General features: G+C 37.1%; 1 protein-coding gene across 6 annotated transcripts in view; it reads right to left on the bottom strand.

The window, feature by feature from the left end:
* Positions 1–575: 575 nt before the first annotated feature.
* The window catches only part of MYSM1 (Myb like, SWIRM and MPN domains 1), a 37,740-nt gene continuing 15,680 nt past the window's right edge, over positions 576–22,635 (bottom strand). For 3 of the 6 annotated variants that reach the window (XM_039238189.1, XM_039238208.1, XM_039238231.1), the window contains 13 exons: positions 18,840–18,970; positions 17,641–17,744; positions 16,154–16,231; positions 14,357–14,442; positions 11,592–11,646; positions 11,204–11,254; positions 10,471–10,545; positions 9,657–9,845; positions 8,570–8,702; positions 6,820–6,925; positions 6,583–6,640; positions 5,404–5,567; positions 576–5,279 (listed from right to left, as the gene is read on the bottom strand). In XM_039238189.1, the coding sequence (XP_039094120.1) occupies positions 5,261–5,279; positions 5,404–5,567; positions 6,583–6,640; positions 6,820–6,925; positions 8,570–8,702; positions 9,657–9,845; positions 10,471–10,545; positions 11,204–11,254; positions 11,592–11,646; positions 14,357–14,442; positions 16,154–16,231; positions 17,641–17,744; positions 18,840–18,970 (1,249 nt within the window). In that variant the 3' untranslated portion in view covers positions 576–5,260. Of the gene's footprint in view, positions 5,568–6,582; positions 6,641–6,819; positions 6,926–8,569; positions 8,703–9,656; positions 9,846–10,470; positions 10,546–11,203; positions 11,255–11,591; positions 11,647–14,356; positions 14,443–16,153; positions 16,232–17,640; positions 17,745–18,839; positions 18,971–22,635 lie in introns of all 6 variants that reach the window. The other 3 variants (XM_039238223.1, XM_039238198.1, XM_039238215.1) reach the window with 3 other exon arrangements.

Genomic DNA, 22,635 nt, shown 5'->3' with positions numbered 1-22,635 from the left:
TGTGTTTCTCATGTACTAGGTAATAGGTTCCTTATGGGGAAAAAAAAAATCAAGATTTACTCATCTTTGTGTCCCCTACAATGTTCAGCATAATAGAAAATCAATGTTTGAATTAATGAGGTATATTTTGCAATTCAATGTATATGATGTTAAAAATTGAGAAAGACCAGGGGCGCCTAGGGTGGCTCAGTCGGTTAGGCGTCCGATTTAGGCTCAGGTCATGATCCCGCGGTTCATGGGTTCGAGCCCTGCATCGAGCTCTGTGCTGACAGCTAGCTCAGAGCCTGGAGCCTGTTTCAGATTCTGTCTCTCTCTCTCTGACCCTCCCCTGCTCACGCTGTCTCTCTCTCTCTCAGAAAAAAATAAAACATTTTAAAAAATTGAGAAAGACCAAATGATTCACCAGTTTTTTTTCAAAATTTTATTTATATAGAATCTTCAGAATGTTTGCGTTTAATTTTTACCGCAAGCTAAAATTTCAAAGCTTAAAATCAGATATTTTAAACATGTCATTGTTAAGTAAAGGGGGAAGAATTAGACCATTTTGAGGAAAAACTTTCATAACTGTATAAACATTAATATTTACAATATTCTTTAATATAGATTTAGACAATGTGGCATCATATTTAAATGTACAAAATAGTTTAAGCAATTATCTTTCATTACAGAACATTCCAAAATTCAAAGTAATAAAAGAAATCCATAAACACTAATAACATTTGGGGAAAACAACAGCCACAGGCTTTAAGTGAACTTATACATAATATACAATTTACACATCAAATCCACAAATTCAAAGATCTAGGGCCAGTCTATTTAAATCATGCTGGAATCTAAATACTATTTTACAATTCATAGCTTGAAACAAATATTCATAGCTTGATAACCTATGAAACAGGAGTACAAACTATGAAATCACATTTAACATTCTTCTTAAATCCTCAAAGAAATATTCTAGAAAACCTCAAAGACAGCACACAAGGCATTTTTCCCTGAAATTAAAGTTCTTATGAATATCTTCATAAATATAGTCGAAGGAAGAAAATACAAACAACCCAGATATCCTAAGTTAATTTTACATTCTCAAATTTTGATTTTCTCCTCATTTTAGGGAGCTAACATACTTATTCTCTGCTTTGTTCCAGAAAGAATTTAAGGTGGCTTAAAAGATTCATAAAAGGCCAGAAAGCACTAATTACAGGGTAAATGAAAGGAAAAAAAAACCCCAAAAACAGAAAAATAGAGCTTGGGGGGAAAGCACATATAAAACCACTTAAGAAAAGGTCAGGAATTAAAGTATATTACATTATTCTCCACAGTGATTTTCTGGAAATATTGCAAAGTATGGTATCAATTTGTAAGAAAACTATTTAGCTGCTGGTAAACTGGGGATACTGATCAAATTTGTTAAATTTTATATTAATCCTGATAGAGATATGATAAAAATGTGCTTTTTCCTTTGTGCTTGGATGAAGTAAGTTTTCCTAAATGCCATGATGTAGGACTCTGGACTTAAGTCTCTTGCTACTGGTAGAGGAGAATGTAGGTTAAAAAAGAAAAAAAAATTACTTGCCCTTCCTTAATTAAACTACTGAGAAATCCATCAACTGAATGCCTGCTGATGACTTGAGGAGAGGCAGCCATAGGTCAGGGGGCTAGGTGTCCTTCAGTCTCTCTGTCCACATGCAAAGCATCAATCCTGGGGCGTCCTGCCTGCATCACTTGCCCCGGGTCCCCCAGCTCCCCCGTCAGGACCCGGCGAGACTGACGGGAAGCAGGCGCACGATGGCAGAGCAGGAAGCCCGCCGGGGTTGGCTTGTTGAGGCTGTGGCCACTCTGCGGCCCACACCCACCCCGCTCCTGTGGGGGAGCATAGTTAACGGAGGGAAGGCGGGGGCACCGTTAGCTCCCACAAAACACGAATGGGTCTGTTTAACTCCACTCCTCAGGCCCCGTTTCAACAAATGCCATATGCTGAGAGGTAAGAGGTGCAGGGGGTGGGGATGAAGAGAAGGGCTTGAGGGACATGAAGAAACGAAGGTGGTAGGATACGTGGCTTGAGTTTCAAAACTATAGATTAAGGATCAGAACAAAACTATCTACATGAAAGCTAAAACTAATCACTGCCGCCTATCTTTTTTTGGAAGGACTGTTCCTAATCAACAAGTTTTGGTCAGGTGAGTAAAGAATGAAGTTCAAATCTATAGATCTAAAGCCCCAGGAACTGCGACGTTCTTGGCTGGGGTGAAGCTGCCACCCTAGGTCTGTGACACTGGCTTTGCAGGGAGAGGGGAAAGGCTGCGGTCTTCCCAAGGATACCCCTCGGAACACCGGCAGAGCCACCTCACCATCTATTAGGCACCGTGACTCCAGCCCACAATACCTTTAAGACCCGTAAAATGTTTTAATTCCTTTTAAATTCAGAAGGAAAAAATTCAATCTTACAGATTGAGGACATGTTTATATACATTAGGTTCATTTCATACAAATGCAATTGTAATGAATTTTAATTTTTTTTATGGAAGAAGATATCCAAGAAGGCAAAAGTGTCTAAGTCCTAATGTGACTTTGAAGATAGTGCAAGGATACAATAATGGAAGGGGAAGGAGAGTCTGCGCTTGTTGATTTTATTCTTTTTCTTTTTTGAATGTTACTTTCAGATTAGATTTTAAAAAGAGCTAAGTCTAATACTGGCGAAGTACTACTGTCAATTTCCACTAGCCAAGCAGGAAAAAGAAAAATGGTTCATTATTTCATCATCACTGGGCAACAACAATAAGAATCAAATGAGGATGGAGAGATCTGCATGTTTTCAGGTCGTGTCTCCACTCCCGTAAACATTACCAGAGGGAGGTTTTCCTTTGGGTCTCTGCCTCCTCCACTTCCTATGTTACGTGGCCCCTCAACAGACTTCCTCTGTGCTTCTCCAAGGCCCTGGCTCTGACCGCCCTCAGTAGCCCAAGCCAGCAGTGAATGTGGTCCCTGCAGTTGCAAAGATGTTTTAAGAATATGATAAGAGCAAAAGAAAACAGGTAGAATGAACGAAGAGGAAGGAGAGGAAAATACTACAGATTTTAATGTTCTAAAATTACATGGTCCTGGAAAAAAAGGGGAGTGAGGAATTTATGCTAAAATGTTACCTGTGGTTTTCTAGATAATAGGATTTATATGTTTTTGTTTTATTCATTTTCTGTTTTTTAAAAAATATTTTATGATAAATGTACTCTATCATCGGGAAAAAACACTCTGTAGATATTATTTAAAAAACTGTGCTCTGCAACTCTAAACTCTGAAGATTACCGTCTCGGAGGTAATGAAGTCTCTGACTTCCTCACAGTATGGCTTAGGTTGGTAAATATGGTTAACTGTTGGCATGCAGAAGAACCGGCTTTGAGAACAGAAATTTTAACAATTTCCATCACCCAAATACATCAATATTATACAGAACTATCAATCAAGAGAGCTAATTAATACCACTTTCTAGGATCTGTTCCCAATGTACAATGAGAAAAATATGTCAAAAGGAAGAGTACAAAGGAATCAATTACTACCTTTTACAGAATTGCAGACTTTCTGTGCTTGGAAGGAAAACTAAGTCATAAAACTTAGACCCGTGGATTACAGGTGAAGAGCTTGAGGTCCAGACAGATGTGATTTTTATCACTGTCACAGAGCAAAGCTGATAACAGAATTAGGATAAGAACTCAGGTTTCCTGATTTTTGGTCTGTAGCTCTTATAAACCCCGGTCGCAAAAGTAATTGCTTTATACACTGTTTCATTGTTTATCCTAACTACATATAGAGGAATACATTTTAGACCTGGAAGGATGTTAGGAAGGTAATTCAGACCTCAGTTACACCCCAGAGAAGGTCAACTATATCCCTCTCTCCACCCCCCACCTCCAAGTCACAAGGTTGAGCCAAGACCCAGGCCACCTAAAACTGGCTCACTGCTCTCTCAAACATCTTCTTCTGTGGCTGATGATTACAACCAAACAAGAATCATATCCAGATAAGATGTAATAAAACTGTTATTAGTAAGGATGCTTGGGGAATGAGTGTAAATCAGTTCCAAGGCTAACAAAAATAAACTCAAGTCTATTTGAGTAAATCAGGCAGCATCATTGCCAACTTTACCTGAAAATGTACTTCAATGTAAATCACAACCGTAAGTTTTGTTGTTGCTGGAAGATGATGTAAATAAGGGCTTTCAGTGTGTCGGGTTCATGCCTCTGGAAATAAATCATAAATGTTTGTAATTCTCTAGAGTAGGGGTTGGAAGATAATGGCCAGCAACTTGTTTTCTGTGAGGCTCATGAGGTAATAAGATTGGTCTTACAGTTTTAAAGGACTGTGAAGAAATACAAAGAAGAATGTCTGATAGAGATAGTATGTGGCCTACAAACTTAAGTTATTGACTAAATGCCCCAAAACTGGGGCATAAGACGTTTGATGACTTATGTTCTAGATTTAGAAAGTATATGAAACTGGGCTAGATATGTAATATACCCTGGAGGCTTTTTTGTTTTTCAAATTAAATCTCGGATTTAATATTTAAGCATTATTATAATTTGCCTCTTCTCATAGCAGGTAGTAGAAAAATCTAGTTTGAGGGTTATGATTACTCATCTTCTACTTAAATGAGGTTTTACCACACACACTACTAGAAGTGGACATACAGTTGAAGCTAATTATTTCTTGTATCTGAAATCCACACAAAATTTTCAGATAGCTGAGAAAACGGCATATCCTGTTGTATTGCGTTGCTGCTATAAAATACAATGGAAATAAATATCTACAGTGGGAAAACTGGCAAGCTGATTCTCTCCTTTGGGTCTCTTCTCTATGCATGGTTTAAGATTTTCTCCTGAGGTCTCCCCTGGCCTCCTACAGCACGTTGTTAGATTTACCATACCACTAGTTCTCAACCATGTTAGTTACCTCAGTAACCATCCATCCATATCTCATTTGTAACCATAACCAAATATCACCAAAACACATGGAAAAAAATGGAAGTGCTCCTAATGACACACAAAGTACCAAAAATGGAGTGACTAGTTTGGGGAGAAATAAATATTACAGACACGTTCCATTTATCGACCTGAACACAACAGTACAGCAGACAGCCCTTCAGAGTCTATTGCACTGCTTACTGGCCATGGTTGGACTGGAACACTGCAGCAGGCCCTGGTTCACACAACGCTCTGATAACCACTGTAAGAAAACAAGTCCGTATCTCCGTGTCATATGATCTGTGTGGCTAAGCTGGATTTTGTGAACTAGAGAAAAAATATTAAAGTTGTGCCACTATTAGCTAAATTACAATAAATAATTTCAAGGTTATTACTTTGAGAGTAGGATCTATTCTGTCCAGATTAGAATGCCTTACTTTAAAACAATTACATTAACAATTCCTTTGGACCCACAGCACCGTCCTCTTCAGCCACTCCATTCTCTTGCTTGCTTTTATAATTGGAAAGGAATAAATTTTCTACTTGAGTCAAGAATTCTTCAGCAATGAAACAATTAGTCACGTTGCTCAGAGTTTTCCTCAGACACTCCAAGAGCTATTGGAAAGAAAAGTTTTATATTTAAAAACACAAACAGTATAAGAAGAGGGTTTTCACTACTATAATTATTGTATCCCTTTCCGAATCTCAATTTTCTAATAAGCAAAAGAGAAACAGTCTCCTTAAATGTGGCTGAAGATAGATTTGTGACCAATAATCATGCATCTAGAGTGTGGGAAGTCACTGCTGAGAAACGCTTGGGCTGGTTCCTTTATGACTCTCTATGAGGAGACAAACCTGAGATTTTAAGTGTGATGTTTCCTACTTTGGACAAATATGTGACTTCGCATCTTTTTTTAGTAGTTACATTTCCAAAGCAAACTAATCCTGAAGAATAAAAATCTATGTACATACTCAGGTTCTACTATTTCAAAATCAGGATGGTAGAAACAGTCTGTTTCCTGAGAAACAAGCATATTAATCTTCCAACAGAAAATAAAGTTTTAATTCAAAGGGGTAAAAATATTAAAAAGAAATTTAATATGTTTAAATTTTCTCTTCTTAAATTGCTACAAAAAAAAAAATAGATGTTGCCAGTCTACTGGTCTTTCACTCTTTATACTCATAGAAACAAAATAAGAAGTGAAATAAAAGAATTCAGGACTATTTCCTACTAGAAAGTTAAGCAAAATGACACTTAAATTTAATTATTAGATTTACACTACCATTCTTAAAAATGAATGACTGTTAAAGCTAAATGGCAACATGAGACTTTTGAATTTAATAAAATAAGAAAAACGTTCTCCTCTGTATACAATAATAATATGCTAGGAAATTTATCAGCCAACACGGACAAATATATTCTAAAACAGTATTATTTCTATGGGCAAGTGTGGGCAACAAAACACATTACTAATTATCTCCCAGAAATTAATTTTAGAAAGGAAACAGCAATAGCAAAAATACACAGAAAATGTATCCACAAAGCATTAGGCATCATGGGAAAACACATCAAGATGAATAGCTTTAGAATCTGTGAACAACAGAACCAATTAAAACGAAGGCAGCTTACTTTCTGCAAACAAGTCAGGTCAGAATCCCGGCGAAAGATTTTATCCATAGGGACACTGCTGTTGGAAGAAATATGAAGACAAACCAATGAAACAAATACCATAAACGAATCAGTTTTCTAATAAGCTGTCACTGATGCCATACATCATCATTTTATATTTAACGTGGGCTTTCTCTAAAACACCACTTAATGAGAAGCACTGCAGAATGTGCAGCCGTCTCAAACCACGGCACATACCTATGGGATAGCCGGTATTTTTCTATTATCCATCTTGCCTTTTCAAACACTAATCCCCACTGGGGCTCTTCTAGCATCTGTTGTACTTCAAATTTGTAAGGTAAACCTAGAAAAACATAATGAAGCAGACTGTCATCAACTATTGCTTAAATCCCCAATCTCCTTTTAATGACCTAGAATCCCCACAACCACAACAACCTGGCAGACCAGCTGAACGCACTTTAAACATAGTGGGCCTTCATTAAATATCTCCTGCCTGGCTGAACCTGGCCCATCGAGCACATTAATGCTAACCAATTAATAATAATAAAAGTACAAGTACCATTTGCATGACAATTCTATGTAAGAAACTGAGAAGCAGGATGATCACAGAATTTATATCCAAATCAAAAGACTTCTGGAGTGAAAGGGGGCACTGTTAAACCGGTGCCAGAAGCACGGCTTAACCATACACTGAGGTAGGCAAACCAAGACAACGCCATCCAAGTGATTTTTTTATTTTCACATGGGTTACTAAGCTAACAGCACTGCTATAAATAAAACAGCATCATTTCTATCTAACAGATAAGGAAACTAAGGCCGAGACATGTGAAACAACCCGCTGAGACTGGTGCAGGTTTTTTTAAGCCCGAGCAGGTCCGCCCGGCTTCTGGGCCCGCACTCACTTCACCTCCCTACAGTGCTAACCTAACCAGCCAGGGAGGGGGATGAACTCTGGAAGGGCAGCAACTGCACTCCTGTCACAACCGACATGCTCAGTTCTAGAGAAAGGAGCCCAAGGGGTGGATAGCACGTACATAGCCAGAAAGGCAAAAGACCAAAGGATGAGTCTACTTAGGAATTTCTGATGTAGCCACCAAAATCCCCCTGTAGTTATAAGAAAAGCTCAGTTGATTTGTTAGCAAAGGCCAGTATCATGAAAATAATAGTAAACCTTATATCATGCTTACTACGTAGCAGGCTTACGGTGCTTTACATATGGATGCCACTTAAGTGAACTAGCTACCAGTACTGTCCTTTATTTATTTATCTTTGGATGAGGACACAGGGCCACAGAGAGGTTAAATAACCTGGTCATCAGCATATATGTAACTACTAAGTAGAGCCAGGATCTGAGCCCAGGCAGTCTGGCTCCAGTTACTAACTACATTATACTGCCTCTCAACTGGGCTTTAGCCAATGTTAAGACTTTTCAGGTAAATAAAATGCTGGCAAATTGAAAAACATGAAAAAAATGATGGAAAAAAAACAAACATTACGACTGTCCTTCCTTACAACATAAGCATACTTTGTCAATATGCTCTAAAATGGTCTTTTTTCCCCGGTGGATCTTTTTTTTTTTTTTCATTTCTCAATTCTCTTCTATTTCATTTCTTCCTTCCAAAAACTTACAAATAATTCATTTGACTAGTTTTATTGTGATATTTACTTTATGGTGGTGGTCTGGAACCAAACCTGCAGTATCTCTGAGGGAGGCCTGTAGCTAACATGCACGCTGCTTGGCCCTAACTTTTCTGCACAACTTAATCCTTTGGCCCAGAGGCCACGGTGACACAGTGGGGAATTTAGTCTAGAGGATATCACTGAAGGGAAGAGGGAAGCTGACTACATGGTATGCACACAGTGACTGTCTAGTTGAGCATGCAAAGTTTTTCATCACACAATTTCACAAATAACAAATTCTTTGCTATGAAAGATTCAAATAAATGAAGGTAGAAATAGGATGAAGTTGTTTTTGTTGAAAACTTACGGTAAGAGCCATCTGGGCTCATTTCATCACTTATAACCAGGCAGGTAATCTGGGAATAAGGTAAAGGATTGCTTTGATTGTAAGGACTAACGATCATTCCAATGAACTTTGCACCGCCTCTGGAGAAGTAAGTCTACAATCAAAAGAAAAGTATAATTAATCTTGACTACATAAATTTAAAAATCAGTATTTACCCACAGCAACATCTTAAATACCTAATGGAAGAAAAAGGAACACTAAAATGTGTTAAAAACTTCACATCCAAACAGCAACCAAATGAAATATATTATATATCATTCCACACTCTTTACATTTTTCAGGGCAAAATGTACTCAACCCAACCAGAAATGACCCTTAAAAAAAATCACCTGGCCTGCAAAATCTGTATATACCATGAATATGTCTACAAATTAGTTTCACTACCCTTCAGCTATAATCTTTATCGATATGATAACAATAGCTGCCCATAGCAAAAACATATACCTATCAAACATAAACTATCAGAACAAAAGTTTCTTTTTTCCAGAGATGCAAAATAGACTGCTTCTGATTATTTCACTTGTACCCAGTCCCTGTCCTAGTTGTTCCCATCAAGTTTTAAAGGCTCTGGGAGTAATTATCACTGTCACTTAGATGGTTTGTCTGTACTAAACAAAAGAGCTGATTTTCCAAATGTTTAAATAAACATATATTCTGTAATCAGAAAAAATGCAGTTATTTCAAAACTCCAGATGTAAATAATATTAGAAATGCAATACTTTGTTAGAAATGTTAAAAGTATATTTATAGAGGGCACTTGGGTGGCTCAGTCAGTTAAGTTTCCGACGTCAGCTAAGGTTATGATCTCACGGTTCATGAGTTCGAGCCCCGTGTCAGGCTCTGTGCTGACAGCTCAGAGCCTGGAGCTGCTTCAGATTCCGTGTCTCCTTCTCTCTCTGTCCCTTCCCTACTTATACTCTGTTTCTGTCTCTCAAAGATGAATCAACATTTTTTAATAAAAGGTATATTTATATAATAGAAAACAAAGAGAGAGAGAAAACCTGCAACTATTTACACACAACATACATATCAAGACTTAGAGGCACACCTGGTATTTGGCTTGAGTGTCAATATCTCTCAAAGAAGGATTTGGATCAAAGGCAGGATGAGAATGATACCACCCAATAACACTATAGCCTCTCGCAGCCAAGGTTTCCGAGGCCTGTGTTTGTGAGACAGGATCCATCTCACACTGCAGTCCTGTGCTCAGACTGTTACATGGCTCTGCTGCACAGACCTATAAAAGATTAATCCTTATATGGTTACCCTGAAACCTGCTAATTCTATTACTTTTTTAGTTCTTTTGTACATAGACACAGAGACTTTTTTTAAGCCAAGTCTTGTATTTGACAGCATCACAAGCAGCCTTTAACTTGCAAATGAATTAGACTTCAAAAGTGTGACTGTGTGTAGGAACTCAGAATCCACTTTTCTACTCAAACGAGGCCATAATAACTGTTAGTGTTCCAGGTCAGCCCACATAATACCTGCACATGCAAAGTCTTTCAGTAACTCCTATTATTTATGATAATAATTTCAACAAAGTGATGCATGCTAGGTTTCAACTATGAGGTTGGTGCAGGTTTCCTGGCCTCTTAAGAGTAGTTGTAGCATTTTGTTGGTGAAGGCAATGAGGAGGCAAGGCCTGGGAGTGCTCCCACTCTCTTGATGGCATAAGGAAAAAGGTGCTCAATATATGGAATGTTAATTTACTCCTGGGAATATCAAACCTAAATTGGCATATTCTCATTTATGTCACAGGTAAGTCTATATTTTAATTAAATCCACTGAAATCTATAAAAATATTTGGTATGGCAGCAGGACTAAATAATTTTTAAAAATATTTAAAAGAGAAAACTTACTTCAACGATCTTATCAACTTCAGAGTATCTTCCTCCTAACAGACCAATCACTTCTGCCATAGAGACATGAGCATGCTAAAAAGAAGCACAGCATAGACTTAGCCCAAACACACAAATCCATCAGACAAGAAATCAGAGTACAACTCAGTAGAGGAATCAGACGCTAGGCTCACTGCACAGAGACTTAGGACTTCAGATCTATCTGCGTCGCCAGCTAAGAAGCTTCGAAACCAAACAATCAAACACTCCAAGATGTCATTTTTTAATTTACAAAATGAAGACACCATTTGCTTTCCTCACTCAGGACCCTAAGGATACCAAGTAAAACTCACTCCGGGCAGTCCTACAGAAAAACATCCTACCGAAAAACATCCAAAACCAACACAGCTACTGGAGGTCTCAGTAACTTAGTATAAATAAGGAACCTCCAAGGGGTAGGAGTTGTGCTTTGTTGAGTTATCTACAAGGCAGCAGACAAAGGATGCCAGGAAATGAAAACAGGGTTAATGATGATAAACAGTCTGCAAAAACTCACATTAATTTATTTTCTCTAAAATATGGAAACATGCAATTGTTTGGCTTTTCTCCAAAAGAAAAGACTTATTTTTAGATTCCTTGCAAAAGAAGATAGTTAAGATCCAAAATACACGTCTTCCATACTCTCTCTTAAGCCTGCAATAAAAATACACAAGAATAGAAATCAGAGTAAGTAAACACAATAGATTATCCTTACCAAATCCATTATTAAAAGTGCTTCTGAAGCCACTTTCACCTGAAATGGCTCCTGAAATATAAAAAAAAAAAAAAAAAGGGGGAGCATAAAAATAGAGATTTATTCTTTCTCACTGGAATAATCACCCTTTTCTTCTTTACCTATCATACCAAGTTCCCATCATCAACCAAGCCTCAGCACAAACCAGAGATTTTTAAAAAATTTGTCATTCAAAACCCTAGCATGGAGAAATTCTTTCATTTCCCATCTGTATCACTCATCTGACCCTAATGTACCTTGCCTCGTCTAATCTTTCAAATACATATATGCCTTGCACACACAGGAAAGAAATACTTCCTGTCGACAGGAGGGCATGATTTATGGCCATTCAGTGATACATAAATAGTACCTGCTTTTCTTCACTGAAAAAATTACAAGGTATCAGCTGGAAGGGATCAAATGAGCTGAAAAAGAAAAAAAAATCATTTCTAATATAATCTCAGTAACAAGATCAGAAAAAACATTCATTTAAATTTGAAAATGTGTATCAATAATCTAAACCTAGATTCTCAGAAAATACTAAGCTAGGAGAGTTTCTTAGGGCGTTCTACATAACCCTACTGAGTTTTGGACTTGATAAAAAAATGGGAAATGGCAGGACTTTTGGGAGAAAATAACTCTGTTGTCGTAATTTCTTTTAACACCCAAAGAGAAGAACGTTGTACCCACACGTGTGTCCTACACTGAACGCAGGTTCCAAAAAGACTGAAGAAAATGTAAACAACCCCCTGACATGACATGGGAAAGAAAGCTCAAGAAAGATGGAAGCTTCTCAAAAAACACTTGTCAGTGCAGTATCAGCATAGGGTAGGGACCCAAATATTTGTTGAATGAATAACAATGATTCTACTAAAGAAATTAATGTATACAAAAAGTTCAATGATAAACTTGTATTTAAAATGAAAAAGTTAGGGTCAGCTGGGCGTCTCAGTCAGTTAAGCATCTGACTTCGGCTCAGGTCATGATCTCATGGTTTGTAAGTTCGAGCCCTGCATCAGCTCTGTGCTGACAGCTAGCTCAGAGCCTGGAGCCTGCTTCAGATTCTGCGTCTCCCTCTCTCTGCCCCTCTTCACTCACATTCTCTCTCAAAAATAAACATTAAAAAAAAAAGAGCAAAAGTTTAAAAAATAAAGACAAAAAAGAGGGGCATGTAAGCAAGGGTAGATACAAAAGCATGTGTAAATCTGAGAGAAATATTACAAAGGCTTTGACCAGTAAAGAATTGAACAGTAAGGTTTCTTTAGGCTATGGTCAGAGAAAGAAAAACCCAAACAAGGAATATATATTCATGTTAACACAACCAGAAAAGAGCGACTATTTAGTTCCTATATCTACCAAATACTGTTACTGTCAGCAAATCAGACACTTTGTACTCCAAGTACCTAGAACAGTGCCTGATACATAGTAAGCATTTTTTCAGAAATATCTGTTGCATGAAGAGGAAAGATCTTCGAGTAAAAAAATGCTTCATCAACATGAATAAAAAAGCACACAAAGGCAGGGTATGCATCCCAGAGCCCTGAAGAACCACGATGTGAGTCCCACTGACCTTTCTGGAGGAACTGTACAGAATGGAGAAATTATTGGAGTGCTACAAAGAGGCAATTTTGGGCTTGTGTTTTTTTTCTTAAACAAAAAAAGCAGATTTGGGGAGCAGAGGAATTAAATGTGAATACTGAGAAAATTCTGGAAAAGATTACTAAACAGCCGATTTTGAGCCTTTAGCAAGTGAAGAGATGACTACTAAGAAGAAGAATAATGAATTCGTGAAAATATAAGTCATGATAATAAGCAAATCTAAATTTCATTTTTGATAGAACTGATCTGATGGAAACTAGCAAACTCATAAAGATTCAAATGTATTTTGTCTGAATATAAGCAAGACATCTACTATGATTTTTCTTCTGCATAAGATGAAAAACATGGGTCAACTGGGGCGATGTGCTGCTGATGGGGCACTGTCTGAGGCACACCCTTACCCCAGTTAAACATTTTAAGCAGTGACTAATGGCAGAAGAGGTAAACTTACTGAAATGTTGATTCACATCTACAAAGGCTAAGATGAGAAAAGTGGATCTGGAGTCAGACTGTGACAAACTGGAACAATGACTTGGAAATCACAATAAATATGTCTTACATTTAGATTCAGAAAATCAGATGTCTGGATACTGGATAAGGAGTCCTAGCTTATGGGTGATGATACTGTTTACACAGTTTATCTCATTTAATTTACTCTCACAACTACTGTAAGTTTTAATTTTTATTTTAGAGAGGTGATATATAATGTAATGTTAGCAATATGGATTCGGAAGCCTTAGTGCCTGGACTTAAACACAGCTCCACCACTAACTAGCATGAACAAGTTACTCAACCTCTTTGTGCCTCTCGGTTTCCTAATGAATGATAGTATTAACTACTGCATAGGGTGGTTATGAGAATTAAATGAGTTAATATATACAAAGTGCTTAAAGCATAGCTAACAGTGTCAGCTATTAGAGCTATTATTTTATGAATGAGGGCTGAAGACTTAAGGCTTTACACAACTCATCTAGGGACTTACACCTGGTTAAGCATCAGGGCTCTTTCCACTGAAAATGACCTAGTGGCATTCTCAAATATCTTGTTTCAAAAGGCGCACTGGTGAAATTATAGTCTTTCTGCATCTACAGAAAGTGAAGGTCCAGAAAATCAAGACATTTAACTTATTTGGTGACACTGTTACATGTTACAAATATCAGATTATTAAAACACACACGCACACACACACACACACACACACCCCAAAAAACCTTGCTAATAGCACCAACCAAAGAAAGAACTAGTCATTTCATGAGGTTCCCTGTTTACAATGTCTAAGGAGCTGAATGACCACCTGTCATAATCAAGGCCCCTTTACAACATATGTTGGATCCTATAGTCACTAAACCTATACATTTAAAACTTTTGCTCAAGCTCTTCCAAACTGATAACCAGTGAAATAAAAAATATCAAATGCTTTAGTAGTATTTTTAAATTTAATATGAATAATATGTTGCTAATCATATAAGGTATCTTTTCCATACATTCCTAATTGTTTGTGATTAGGGTAAAAATTATACTTGTATAACACTATACCTTTTTGTTGGTCTTGGTACTTTTGAGGATTTAACAGATTTACATTTTTCCTCTTTTCTTCTTGCCAATTCCTCAGCAGAGAGATGCTAAAACATAAAACAACCAGTTGATCAAAGAGTCCGTGAGCCACTGAGAGGCAGAATCAATAATAATAATAAAAAATACTCTTTAAAACCATAATTAAAGGCATGTGAGAACAGGATTGACTATGTTGATGGAGACGTACCTCTGTCTTTCTACTAACAAACTGAAATGCTAATTACATTAAAAAAATTGTTCCAAAATCCACAGCCATAGCAAATTAAAAACCTCAGAATCACCTGAGCCCTCCTCTTACTTATTTCCCATCTCCAGTCACCAAATCCTACTGTGTTGTTCTCTTTCCCAACAGCAAGACATCGCAGCGTAATGATCAAGAGTACAGACTGTGGAGATAGAAGGCCTCGCTCTGCTACTTACTGATGACCCTGACCAAGTTATCAAAGATTTCTGTGCTTTAGTTTCCTTACCTTTAAAATGGGAACAAAAACAGTAATAATAACAATGTCATGTTGTTATCGTAATGATTCATTAATGTTTAGAAAACACTGACAAGAGTGTTGGACACATACATGGTAAGTCTACCGTACGTACAAAATAAATCTTTTCACTCCATTTCTACTACCATTCTTACACTTTAGCCCAGATAACTATGCACCTTTTCCACAATATGTCTGGTATTTTCTCCCATCTCTACCTTTGTTTACACTGCTCCCTTAGCCTGGAATGCCCTCACCTACTTTTCTACATTTTGAGACGGTCCTGCTAATCCTTCAAGTCACGTCTTCTGTGAAACCTTGTGTCATTACACACATGCCTTGGGGAAGACCTGACATTTCTTGAGGTCAATCTTAACGGAACTTAACACAGGTTTCAACTTTCCTACGAAAAACCAGTCCTTTCTAGGTAGGAATCACGCATTACTAATGTAATCTAATGCTTGGATTAGAGACCAGGTGAGGCTAGGGGCAGGGAATGGGGAGGCGAAACACAGGAGAACAATTTGTTTTGTTGTGTTGTACTGCAACTCACGAGGAAAACTAACATTTACTGAGTAATTTGTATTTGCAAGGCTTACTAAGTACCTAGTGCCAGGACCTTCATCCATTTTATTCCATTTACTTCACTTAATTCTCTTAACAATTCTTGGAGAGAGATATTATCCACACTCCATAGATAAAAACCTGAACTTCAGCGAGGTTAAGAAACTGCTCAAGGTGAGAACGCCAGTAAGTACACATTCACACATTCTTTCCCTTCTACTGCACTGGGTGTTCACAAATAAATTATACAGATACAGAATATACACACACACACACATTCACTGCCTATGTTTCCTTTCAGAACCACTGTTTTTATTGGTAGAAATAATACTTTAATATTTCTAATTCAATTTATGTCTAATGCTTGGGACAATATTTTAATTGGTATATCAGAATGTCATTCTATAAACAAATGGTTACTGAAATGAATTAGGCATACCAACTTCCTGGTACCTTGGCAGATATTCTTGAGCTAGAAACCAGAATACAGAGATTAGATAATTAAAATCTGGAAATTCATCAAACTCCTAGTTAACTGCACCAATGCCTTCTATTTTGTTGTTTATTGGTGTCTTCTAGACAAATTAACACGGGAAGGATACACACATGCACATGCAAACAAGTGTAATATATATGACATTAAGATATATAAATATAACTGATGAAACAACTTTTAGTAATGACCTATTTGCTAAGGTCAAAAGGTCAAAGTTACCTCAAAGGTTTGTCCTTCTAAGTCTTTTGCATCACACCAATTTCCCCACGGGTCTCGGACCCTACGTCTCCTTGTGCGCTGTGATCAGATTAAAATGAAGCAAAAGGTAACAAGATTAACTTGGAGAAATCACAGCACATCAATACACAAAGCCAAAATGATATTTCTTTTAAAAAATCTGTTAATTTCTCCATTAAAATATTGTAATCTCTGATCAGCAATGCCCGACTAAATTTTATTTTATTAATTTGTGTTTAATAGTTAGCACTCTACTCAGAAATAAATCACTAATGGTTTTCTGAACTTTACTTGGATTTCTTCTCGAATTTTCATTTCTTTTTACCACTTAGAAATTAAAATACCAGAACAAAAAGTATTTTTAAGACCAAAAAGAACCATCAAGAAAATGACTTCCCTTTCAACCATTTGTGGTAGAAAACTCACAAGAACACGTAGCAAGAGGTAGAATATTAAAACTAGAGAAACTTTCTCAGCCTGAGAAAGGGAAAGATTGCCTAGTGGATACAAATAATAAAACATTACAAAGTTTGTCGACTGGATTACTAATATCTAGTTTTATAAACCTCAATACTGAAGCCTTTAAAATGGACTGGCTCAAGGGTGTCTGGGTGGCTTAGTCAGTTAAGTGTCTAACTCTTGACTTTGGCTCAGATCATGACCTCCCCGTTGTGAGCCCCCATGGGGGCTCTGTGCGGGGCGCAGTGGAGCCTCCTTACGATTCTCTCCCTCCCTCGTTCCCTCCCTCCGTTCCTCCCCAGCTCGCGCTCTCATGCACGCGCGCTCTCTCTCTCTCTCAAAAAAAAAGACTGGCTCAGAAGCCAGTGTATGAGTGGCACCTTTTCCAGCAACTGTATCTAAAAAGATCCTTTCTTATAAAAGTAAATCTAGGTAGGCAGAAATGGTTTACAGTCTAAATACTCTGAGAAAAATGTACACTCTATTATCTATACTTTTCTTCATTTACCTCACCTATTACCAACCTACTTTATTAGTAAAACCAACGAGCTCACACTATGACTCTGCCTTTTAGGAGACCTGTAGGATCACTCATTTTTAAAATAAGACTCATGAAATGTAAGATACTGTAAAACTCCCTAACCTCAAGAATTACAAAAGAAAGGCTATAATAGTTTGGATAGCTATTCCAAAAAGCTGAATCTTAACATAAGACTTTTTAAATAAACAAAGTAACTGAAAGAAAACGAGCTCAGCTGTAGGTATGGAATCTATGACACAGTATATTCAGAAACCAGAACCAAGAATTCTAAGACCAGGTTAGCAATGTCCGACGCTTCTGTGTCAAGTCTGCCAGTGAATTATAAGGTGTTTTTGGTTTCTGCCATACAACCTAACATGACACTGAGGCTAAGGTGACATACAAGAGAAAACACGTTCTTTCACTAACTGCCCAGGTGTTTGTAGTCGGCGAGAAGGGGGCACGCCCTAGTGGACAGGGGAGCGCTTACCATAGACTGCAGGCGCTGTGCAAGCTGGTAAGCTTCTGCCGCATCTTTCCGGTCTCTGACTCGTGCTCTGTCAGCTGGCTGTGGCCTGTTGTACACAGCCTGTTCTATTGGAATTCAGGAAAAATAAAACCATCTATTATTTTCTGAAACTCATTCATTCAGTGGGAAGGCACACCTATACTGACTGTAATTCATAAGCCAATTTCTAAGTTTTGTTATACCTGAGCTTCTATCTTAATTCTACAAGCACTTGGCAGTCCTCAAAAGTAATGCTCTTAAGGAAATCTCAGTAAAATGGGATATTCAGGAGATGGGTAATTTAATTTCTAATCAAACGAGTGCTAAGCCCACTTCCCTGAATTCAGAGGTCTAATACAGAAAACATGATTTCATTTCTCTTTAGTGGCTGAGGAAGCTCTGATCCCTTAGTTTTCCTGAGCAGCCAGTCCCAAGATCCAGTGCTTGGGGAAACACCGACACCAAAATGAAGGACACACCACAGGGCAGACTGTAAATTCTTGCTCTCTCTGAAATAAATAAATAATCTCTGGTAGGACATTTTCTGGTTAGCTGTCTTCTATATACTCTTCTGAAACCATAAGTTACAAAGTTCTAATTATCTATCTAATTACCTTTTCACATCTATGGTTATTAACTTTCTTCAAAATGTCTGTGTCAAGTTAATTCAATAAAAGTGAAGAATACATTTAAAATCATGCATATTTGAGAAAAACTAGGGTGAATGAAACTTTCCTCCGTGAAAAATATTTTGTCACGTTTATTACATTTAAGTGTAGAGGGTCATAAATTATCTCCTTTACTTAAACACTGCTAGACAGTATTTCTAGCACTAACACAGATTTCGCATATTAAATGGGCTACTAACTAGACTTTTCTTAAAATGACTACTTTTACTTCACAAAGAGCTGCATTGTTAAATTATTTCTCCTACTTAAGAGAATATTTTTCCTTTTCATACCAACAATTTTCACTGTAGGTTACAGGAAAATATAGCGTAATGAACAGAAATCTGTTTTACAAAAAAACTCAGTAATACATTTATTCCATAATGTTATAGCATCTTTCTGAATTCTGCATCTATACTAAATCTGCTTGAATTCTAACCATCAAGGAAGTTAATGGGTGCTCTAAGGATAAAAAATGTTGAGTAAAAGATGTTGTTGGGTTTTTATTTTTACCACATCCAAAATTGATTGCTCCTATCAATTCGAGGTATGTATGAATCCGTCCAATACAATTAACATCCCCACAGTTCTTCAGGCCAGGACGTACTGAGGTCTTATTTAAGTATTTCGGTTTGCATATCTCCCTAATTAAGAGACGGAAGTACAGTTATTTTGGATAAATAAAAACATGAAAAAAATTTCTGGGGAAAACTTTTAATATTTGAAATATCTTAAAAATTTACCCCCTCTCAATCTGTAAATGTGTAGTAAAAACAATGCTAATACATAATATCCAAGTGTACTTTTTCTTGACATTATCTTTAAATGATATAATAACTTACAAGTATAATGTGATTTTTATTATTATTTTTTCCCATATGAAATGCCACAGATTCCACTTATCCCAGGATTTTAAAGTTAGAGGTTCTGTCAACAGATCCAAATTCAAGCCTCAATCTTTGAATAAAAAGGGCACTCTGATAACATATCTAAAGTATTTACTATTAGACTTTTCTAACTTTTAATATATTACTCAGGTGGATCCATCCACTTTTAATTTGCTGGAGAGTATATTTTAATTATAAGCTACCTTATAAGTGCTTAAAAATTTTATATTGGTTTTTAATCATTAGGCCAAGAAATAAGAGTAAGCACTCTCAGTGGAAAACAGAAATAGATATAGGGGATTTCCAAGGAATCAAGAAATGCCCGAAGACCATGAAAAAAACATAAGGCTACGATAATAAAATTCATGTTTACTGAATGTGCTTATTGTACACTGGTAGAGTTTAAGAGTAATGGAGAACTTAGTAACAGTAGCAAATAGTTCCCAAGTGCTTACGCCAGTACTAATAGTTCACAACCTTAATTCTCACAACAGTTCTGCGAAGTAGATTATTTTAGAGATGAGGAAGCAAAAAGTCAGAGGAATTAAAGTACTTATTTAAGGAAGTGAAAGTCAAGATTTACATGTAGACATTACAGACCAAGTATTCAGATATGTCATGTAACAGGATTTCTTATTCAATCTTTATTTTATTCCACATATATTTACTTTACATCCCACACATGAGGCACTATTCTAGGCACTAAGGATATAGAGATGAATATCAAGCTCCCAACCTTACATGCTAATGGGAGAATATATAAGGGCGCCTGGGTGGCTCAGTCAGTTAGGTGTCTGACTTTGGCTCAGGTCATGATCTCACGGTTCATGAGTTCGAGCCCTGTGTAGCTCTCTGTACTGACAGCTCAGAGCCTAGAGCCTTTTTCGGATTCTGTGTCTCCCTATCTGCCCCTCCCCTGCTCTCTCTCTCTCAAAAATACACATTTAAAAAAATTTAATGGGAGAAAATATGACTACTAGATATTACATATTAATGTATATGAAATTGTTAATATTAACATATTAACATATAATAATAATTATATATATAGCAATAAGTGCTAGGAATAAATAGTAAGAAGAGGATAAAGGGATAGACAAACAGGCACAGACTACTTCAGAGAGGTATTCAGGGAAGGCCTGTCTAAGCAGAAACCAAATTTAAAATCATACATTCTATACACATTCAATGAGGGCAAGAAGTAATTTGTGACGTGGGAGGGTATCAGACATTCCATTGAAAAGTTGAGATTTCAGTGTTTTCACTTCAGTTCAGTGTGAAAGAAAAGGAAACACAGTCCACAAAAGAAGGCAAGAGAGCAGGAATGAGCATGGTGTAACCAGCTACCAAAGATCTGTAGCAATCTAAAAATGGTATTGATTTAATTAAAGACTGCCTAAGTTGAAAGACTTTAAACAGAGCTCAGCACTACTTTGGTGCTGAACAAACGGTAAGGCCTCTAAAGACACCTGTTCCTGACTCATTCAGGCCAACTTTCCCCCTTAACAAGTACAGTGCCTTTTATACTTGCTTAGAACAAGCACTGCCCTAAGCACTAGGGGTGTACCAATTAACCAGACAGACAAAAATCTGTCCATGTGAAGCCTGTATCATCATGGGGACGGAAGGGGAAGAAAGGGGAAGGAAGAGGAGAAAATACAGAAATAAAAACATATTTTCAGTAGTAATAAGTTCTATGAAGATAAAGAGAACACAGAGTAAGAGATTGAGGGGCAGGAGATGTGAGCTATTTCAGACAGTGTGGTCAGTGAAATCCTCTCATCTCCCTGCAGCAGACCTGAGGGAGACGAGGATGCACGATTCACCAAGATATGGGGGGCAGCGTGGGTGAAGCATCCAAAGCAGTGAAAAAGTCTGGGTCAAGGACCTGAGATGAAGTGTGAAAATCATGAGTCAAGACTGCAGACCCTGATGTCAACCTTCACCTAAATGTGACCTGGGACAAGTTCTTTTCCCTCTCTGAGCCTCATTTTCCTCATCTGTAGAATGAGGACAAAGTTGTCAGCAAGGACTGGAGATGATTTAAATACATTTAAATGCATCTGGTAGGCATTCAATAACAGTATTAGTTAACTATCTTAATTAAAACATACCCCTAAACAGAGTGTCAGTTGCATGTGTTTTTATGGGAAGGATCTTATAGCTACAAACAAATCTTCAGGTCTTTTATTTTAAAACTTTAACTCTTCTACTTTTTTTTCTTTTTTTTTAAACACCACCTCCAGTCCCCTCTTCTATTTCTGAAGAGAATAGTTTTGAGTTCCTGTTCAAAACATTTCTTTCTGCTTTCACACTGTTCTATTAAATCACCATACTGAAACAGCATTTAACTGGTGTTATGACTAAGGCAAATGTCATTAAGAAACTACTGCCATATAATTTATACTATCTACGTAAGTTACTCTGCCTTACTGAAAATCCAAAATTCAAACAAATCAAGTTTCATTAAAGTACCTTAAGTCACTCATTGATGATTCATACACATAAAAAATGTTTGAGTTATTATTTTAAAGTCCTTCAACTTTGGCCATTTATCGGCTTATTTCCAAAAACAAAATTAGATACCCATGGAGATCTAATCTGACTGCTCTTTTTCAACGGTGTGAATCAGGCAATGTGAAATAACAGAGGGAATGACTGACAGAATCAGGACCGGCTCATAGGTCCTTCTTCCATCAGTAGCTGGTTACATAATCAAAGGCAGGCCCCTAGACCTCTCCTGACCTCATAATCTACCAGACACAGAAAATACCACCTGCCTATTTTACAGGACTGTTGTGAGGTATCAAACGACATAGAAAAGCTTTCTGCAAACTGTAAAGCGCTATGTGAATAGCAGTTGTTCCTTATATTTATGCTTTCCTTTGAGACCACCTTACCCAGACATTTTACTTGTAGCCATCTTAACCATCAGCAAGACAACCATGAGCCAAGATCAAAAATCTTTCTTTTATGACAAAGCTATTTTTAAAAACCAAATTAATATTGTGTGGGTACTGAAGGTTACTGACGGAACATGCCTGGTTATCTGTTTTTCTCTGGTAATCTTCCGAGGTTACGGCAGAAGTCCTCTGTAAAAGACGGCTCTGAGCAATTCAGTGTCTCCGGAAGCAGTAACAATTATAAATGTTTGGTAATGTCTTAATTAAACTATTATGAAAAATTCAATCTGCAGAGCACTTAGGCTAATAAGGTGGGAAGTTTTTTGGTTTGTGCCCCACCCAACACTAAATAATTCAAATAAAAGGTACTGACAATTCTGAAGATAAACTTCATCTATTAGAAAATCCCTGTATCCCGATGAAACTGGATGAAGGGATTATTAACACATTATATTACAAGTTAAAAACTAAAAACATCTGTAGCAATTTAGAATGGTTTCTGTAATCTAGCCACATTTC

Source organism: Hyaena hyaena, unplaced genomic scaffold (genome assembly GCF_003009895.1).
Source record: "Hyaena hyaena isolate Hyena2069 unplaced genomic scaffold, ASM300989v1 scaffold_5, whole genome shotgun sequence".
NCBI lineage: Eukaryota > Metazoa > Chordata > Mammalia > Carnivora > Hyaenidae > Hyaena > Hyaena hyaena.
The sequence above is the reverse complement of the archived record's forward strand: the minus strand, read 5'-3'. Positions and strand labels throughout refer to the sequence as shown.